This window comes from Penaeus monodon, chromosome 17 (assembly GCF_015228065.2).
Source record: "Penaeus monodon isolate SGIC_2016 chromosome 17, NSTDA_Pmon_1, whole genome shotgun sequence".
NCBI classification, from domain to species: domain Eukaryota; kingdom Metazoa; phylum Arthropoda; class Malacostraca; order Decapoda; family Penaeidae; genus Penaeus; species Penaeus monodon.
This window is the reverse complement of record NC_051402.1, coordinates 19,465,742-19,471,761: the sequence shown is the minus strand read 5'-3', so window position 1 is coordinate 19,471,761 and position 6,020 is coordinate 19,465,742. Positions and strand designations below refer to the sequence as shown.

The 6,020-nt window shown below is 37.3% G+C and overlaps 1 protein-coding gene across 4 annotated transcripts in view; it reads left to right on the top strand.

Moving 5' to 3' along the window:
* The window catches only part of LOC119583593 (zinc finger protein 320-like), a 34,047-nt gene extending 28,451 nt beyond the window's left edge, over positions 1-5,596 (top strand). For 2 of the 4 annotated variants that reach the window (XM_037932162.1, XM_037932163.1), the window contains exon 8: positions 1-24. This exon is cut by the window's left edge and continues 1,828 nt beyond it. Coding sequence is in view for 1 of the 4 variants with exons in the window: in XM_037932165.1 (XP_037788093.1) it covers positions 2,305-2,541; positions 2,701-2,837; positions 3,819-3,966; positions 4,576-5,250 (1,197 nt within the window). In the remaining 3 variants the exon portion in view is untranslated. Of the gene's footprint in view, positions 74-2,304; positions 2,542-2,700; positions 2,838-3,818; positions 3,967-4,575 lie in introns of those variants that run through there. The other 2 variants (XM_037932165.1, XM_037932161.1) reach the window with 2 other exon arrangements.
* Positions 5,597-6,020: the final 424 nt, after the last annotated feature.

The following is a 6,020-nucleotide window of genomic DNA, read 5'->3' as shown; positions in this document are numbered from 1 at the left end:
ATTGTAAATATAATACATATTTGTAAAGTGATTTGAATATAACATTTGAATATGCTTATTTTTCACAATAAAAGGAAGTTAAAAAAAAAACATGTCTTATTAAACATATCCTTCAAGTGATTAAGTTCTGTGTTTCACATATCTTTTTATTCATAAGACTGATGAACTGATATTAAGTATATTATTAACAAGTCAGTAGTTTGTATTATTAAGATAATCATGAATTACTGTACCATTCTTTTCATAAACACAATTCTAAGGATCACCAAAGAAATAATTTGCAATCTCAAGTGATTTTTCATGTTTGGGAAAACTGATAAGGGAAGGTTAAATTTGAAGATTCCTAAACATCTTCTATTATATAATGATTTTTTTTTTTTTTTTTTTTTATTAGTTAGATTCTCCACATAGAAACAATATCAGCCAGAAGGGTAGTAAATGTCTGTCTTAAAGGGTGATCTAATTTATTAATTTTTTCTGGTTTATTATTTATTTGTTTATTTACTTTGTGTGTTTGCATGCATGCGTGTGTGCATCTGTCTGTTTGTATGTATGTAAGTTTGTACAGGTATGTGTGTATGTTTGCCTTTGTCTTTCTGTGTATATGTCTGTGTGTCTATGTAGAGAGAGAGTTGGCACTTGATAGAAATAGATCTGAAATATAATAATAATAATAATAATAATGATAATGATGATAATGATAATGATAATAATAATAATAATAATAATAATAATAATAATAATAATAATAATAATAATAATAATAATAATAAAAAACAAAAAAAAACACACACACACACACAAAGAATGGGAAAAAAAGAAATGCACATGCACTTATGCGTGCATGCATCCACACCCACACATACATGCACACACATGCATGTACACTTACACATGCACACTCACTCAATCTCTCACTCACTTATATGTACAGATATGAATATAAATAAAGATATAAAATCAGATACACATATATGCATATATCACTTCTCTTCATTTCCCTTCCCTTCCCATCTCTTTCCATCTCATCCCTTCTCTTTGTTTCCCTTCCACTGCCTTCCCCCCTCTCCTCTCCTCTCTACTCTTTTCTTTTCTTCTCTTCTCTTCCCATCCCTCCCTTCCCTTCTCTTCTCTTCTCCTCCTCTCCCCTCTCTTCCCTTCCCTTTCCCACCCTTTCCTTCCCCCCCTTCCCCTTCCCTTTCCCTTTCCCTTTTCTTCCCTTCCCTTTCCCTCCCTTTCCTTCCCTTCTCTTTTTTCTAAGTCACAAATGAAGTAAATTATTCATATTAAGCAAATGACCCTGCTCATCAACCCTTTTAATCTCTCACTCTTTTTTTTTCTAATGAGCAGTGCCAGACATTACTCACTTATGTAAAACAAGATGTTCATATTGTAATCATATATACACAGCTGCTTCCTTTTCTTAATTAGATTTTTTGGAGAGCCAGAAATGCATATTAAAGTGCAATTCTAATTATTCTTATTTATGCTTATGTGACACAGAGATATAGAGAAAGACTCATAGTAAAGCTCTTGGAAACACTAATCTTAAAGCTTTTCCCCAATAACACGATATATCTTGCAATAAGGAAACCAAAAAGCATCAATAATTGTTCATTTATGCAAGGTAAATTGCAAATAATCTCTTTGCACATCTTTAAGAAAATAATCTACATACATCGTTATCACTCATTTATTAGGCATATCACATCTTCAGATCTTGCTTGGAGGAGATACTGTTATACCTTTTAATTCAGTAGATGTTGAACGTAAAATGCTATTATTATTATTATTATTATTATTATTATTATTATAGTGAGGTCTTGCATTTAATGATATTTGGTACTCAAAACAATCACCAGATGCAAAATTGCCAAATGTTATTTATTATCTAGATAAAAAAAAAAATTAAATTGGTGCAATCTCCATTAAGCTTTGGTTGTTTAGCAAATACTATATGAACTAAAGGAGACCAAATAAAGTCTCTCTTAATCTCCATTGCTTATTTAAGGCTAATTAGAGTGAGATGCTTTCTTAGATGGCTTATGTCCAGGAACTGCTCAGTGGCTTTACCCACCCTTCACTATGCTGTCATTAACATTATTATTATTAATATTATTATCATTACTTCTATTATTATTATTTCAATTATTACGATTATTAGTTATTATTACTTTTTTCATTATTTTCATCTTTATTTTTTTCTAATTATTTCATTATTGTTTTAATTATTACTACTAGTATCATTATTATTTAGCACTATTACTATCAGTATTATTAATATCAATTCCCCCAACCCAACAGGTGAGTAGAAAGCACCCACCCACCTCCCCTGAAGATGGCATACCCTGCGCCTACTGCCCATTCCTAGCCCCCACACTACAGACCCTCCACGCCCACAAGACCGCAACGCACCGAGACATGGACTGCCCTTACTGCGGCCGTCTCCTTGCTACTTGGTGGGCTTACGAGAGGCACCTGACCAAGTTCCATCCTAATGAAGTACCAGAACACGTCAAGCAGGAGAGAGAAAACATTGAGGTCTGTCTTTTATGTAGATCTTTTGTTATTGTAGGTAAGCTGATTGATGAATCTTTTTGGTCATTGAGAACTAACTCTTTTATATTTCTTATCTAAGAATTGGTAAAATTGTCTGTTTTTCTGTATATATATATATATTTTTTTCCATTTCTATTCCAGGCTGCTCTGAAATCACCTGTTGTTACTGAGCCAAAGAAGAGAGGGAGAAAGAGGAAGATTCAGCAGTGTGAGACATGCCATGAAGTTTTTAAATCACGACCTTCCCTTACATACCACATCGCGACAAAGCACCAAAGGTTAGTTTAGGTGTAAACAGAAGGCAAGAGGAGGTTCATTTAATAGAGACTGTCCCTCCCCTCTCTCTCTCTCTCTCTCTCTCTCTCTCTCTCTCTCTCTTCTCTCTCTCTCTCTCTCTCTCTCTCTCTCTCTCTCTCTCTCTCTCTCTCTCTCTCTCTCTCTCTCTCTCTCTCTCTCTCTCTCTCTCTCTCCTCTCTCTCTCTCTCTCTCGTCTCTCTCTCTCTCTCTCGTCTCTCTCTCTCTCTCTCTCTCTCTCTCTCTCTCTCGCTCACTCTGTGTGTGTGTGTGTGTGTGTGTGTGTGTGTGTGCGTGTGCGTGTGCGTGTGCGTGTGCGTGTGCGTGTGTGTGAGTGAGACAAACACATCTTCACCACCACCTGTTTCTAATCTGTTTCCAGGTTACTCAGAAACTGAAGGAAGGAAATTTATACATCCCCTTTCAGGTCAGTAAGTATTCAACACAAACATGGTATGGTATGGGACACATCTTGAGTCTGAGGATACTGCACTGCCTGTAGGACACAAATATTAGTGAAGTCAGATATAGGTATTGTTGACAAAAATGGAAAATTGATGATATTCCAATGTATTTGTTTGGGGGGTGAGCACATTTGTACCTTGTGCCACCCCTGCAGAAGTTGCTGCTCCTTTGGGCAAACCTTGGCAAAAAATCTGGAGTTGTCATTAACTGCAACTTCTGTATTCTTGAGTATTGTCAAAAATTATAATAATAGGTTTTGAATAAATAAACTATATTATATTTGATATTACTCTAAAAAATACTAGTGAGTTCTCTTAGCAGATTTTTTTTTTTTTTTTTATCCTATTAAATGTACTATGTATTATTATTGTTACTGTTACTGTTATTGTTATTGTTATTGTTATTCTTATAGTTCATCATCATCATCATCATCATCATTCTCTCAGCAGAAAAAAAAGTTTTTATCCCATTAAATGTACTATTTACTTTTTTCCTCTCAGTAAGGAACACACATGTGTCAAGTGCAATGCTGTCTTCCGCCACCCAATGCTACTGGCTTCTCACATCTTACGCCATGGAGAGAGGACTGTCATGTGCCACCGTTGCGGGAGGAAGTTCTTCACGCAGAAACAGCTCAATAGTCATGAGGTGAGAGGGAGCTGAAGGAGAGAGGAAGGTGGAGGCTAGGAGACAGGATGTGGATTGGGAATGGAGGGAGAAGGAGAGGGAATAAGGGAGAGAGAAGGGTGGAGTGTAAGGGATAATATGAGGAGGTAGGGCAATGGGAGGTGAAGGAAGGTGCAGAAAGAAGAGGGAGAGGGGGAAAGAGAGGTTGAGAGAGGTTGGAGGTATGAAGGGAGATAGAAATGGAGAGATAAGAGGGTGAGGGAGAGGACAGTGGGGTGTGGAAAGGAAACAAGAGGAGGAGGGAGAGAGGATGGAAAGCTAGATGGAAATGAGAGGATGGCAGAAGATGAGGGGTGAAGAGGGAGAGAGAGGTAAGAGAGAAACAGACAATCAAACTGGTAGAACACGATAGAAAAATTCAATATTAAGAAATGTCATGTACAGTGAAACTTTTTAGCTGTTGTAGTGTATCATTTTGCATTTAGATTATAAGCAAAATCCAAAATTCTATTCCTTGCAAATGCTTTCTTAGCTGTTATTTGTAAGCAAAGAATATGACACATGGTCTGTATTAGTGTCTGTTCTTATAGGAAAATCTAAGTGTCTAATAAAATCCATGTCCATTCCCAGAACCTGTTCCACCGAAGAACCCGCAGTTACAGCTGTGAGACTTGTGGGGGACGGTTCTCTACCCTGAAGATTCTGCGCCACCACATCAGGACTCAGCCACACCACAAGTATTACTGTCAGGAGTGTGGAGTGTCCTACCCACAGAAACAGCAATACCTGTCGCACATCCTGACACATGGCCTCAGGTGCACAATTTGCAACCAGTCATTTGCAACAGCTGTTGCAGCACACCAGCACTACCGCTCCACACACTCGGGTAACACACAGGTTACTGTGACTTCACCTGGAGACTCCAAAACCAGTCTCAAAGTGAATGCTGCCTCACCGAAGACTGTACAACCATTAAGCAAAGTCCAGAGTTCACTTATTATCAGGTCCGATGCAAAGAACACCAATAATGAGGAAGGAAAGAGGATGCAGCAAGACTTTCCTAGCAATGAGTTCCACATACCTGATGGACATGACACAGAAGAGGCCCTTCCATCGAGGATAATGCTGATGGATAAATTATGTGTTAATAAAGTCAAGACAGAGAGAGTTTCAGACATGGAACAGGCTCATAATGTTGTTATTATTCTTTCTGCTGATAAGGATGCCCATGTACTAAAACAGGAAGTGAAGAAGGAACTGTGTGAGCCAAAAGAATATATTATCAATGAAGATGAGATTTTGTGATAAGGAAGAGTACAAAAAAAAAAAAAAAAAAGATTATTGGATACACGTTTTATAATATGTAAAGGATTTTTAACATCAGGTTTGCTAAAGCCTTTCATTCTTTTAAAGCATGTTGATTGAAATGTGCAATATATACTGTATATAACATTTTCTAAAGCTGTTTGCTTACTTGATCAAAAATTTATATGGCTCTACCATAACAGAAAATGGCGTTAATGCAGGCAGACAGATGTCAACAAAAAACTTTAATACTGTGAGTTTAACATAAAATTTCCCATGGGTTGACTGTGGATGTACAAATTATTCAGGAAACCTGTAGATCTTAGAAATATATCTACAAGAGAATGATTGTATTTAAGTATTATCCTGTTTTCACTATTTATGGAAAATATTTTGTTCCAGTCAAAAGGAGACATGTAAAGTTGTAATAGAAGAAGTCTCCTATTCTCCTACCACTTGGAGGACACTGTTAAGCAAATAAAGTATCAAGGGATAAGGATAAGTCTGATATGCCCATGAGGGGAGCCCGGCCTGTGTCGACTAATGCCGACTCGCTTACGTGTGTCAGCTGGTGCTGACTCGGTTGAACCTAGTCCTTACCTGCTGTGGTAGCCAGCCACAGCAGTAAAATCCGCCCGACAATTGCGTGGCGGGGCGCGAACCGGCGACCCCTTGAATGAGAGGCCGACACTTACCCAGAGGCTATCAAGGGATATATTACTGAAAACCATGTTCTTTGCTTAATGAGTTTATTTATTGCCAATTGGAAA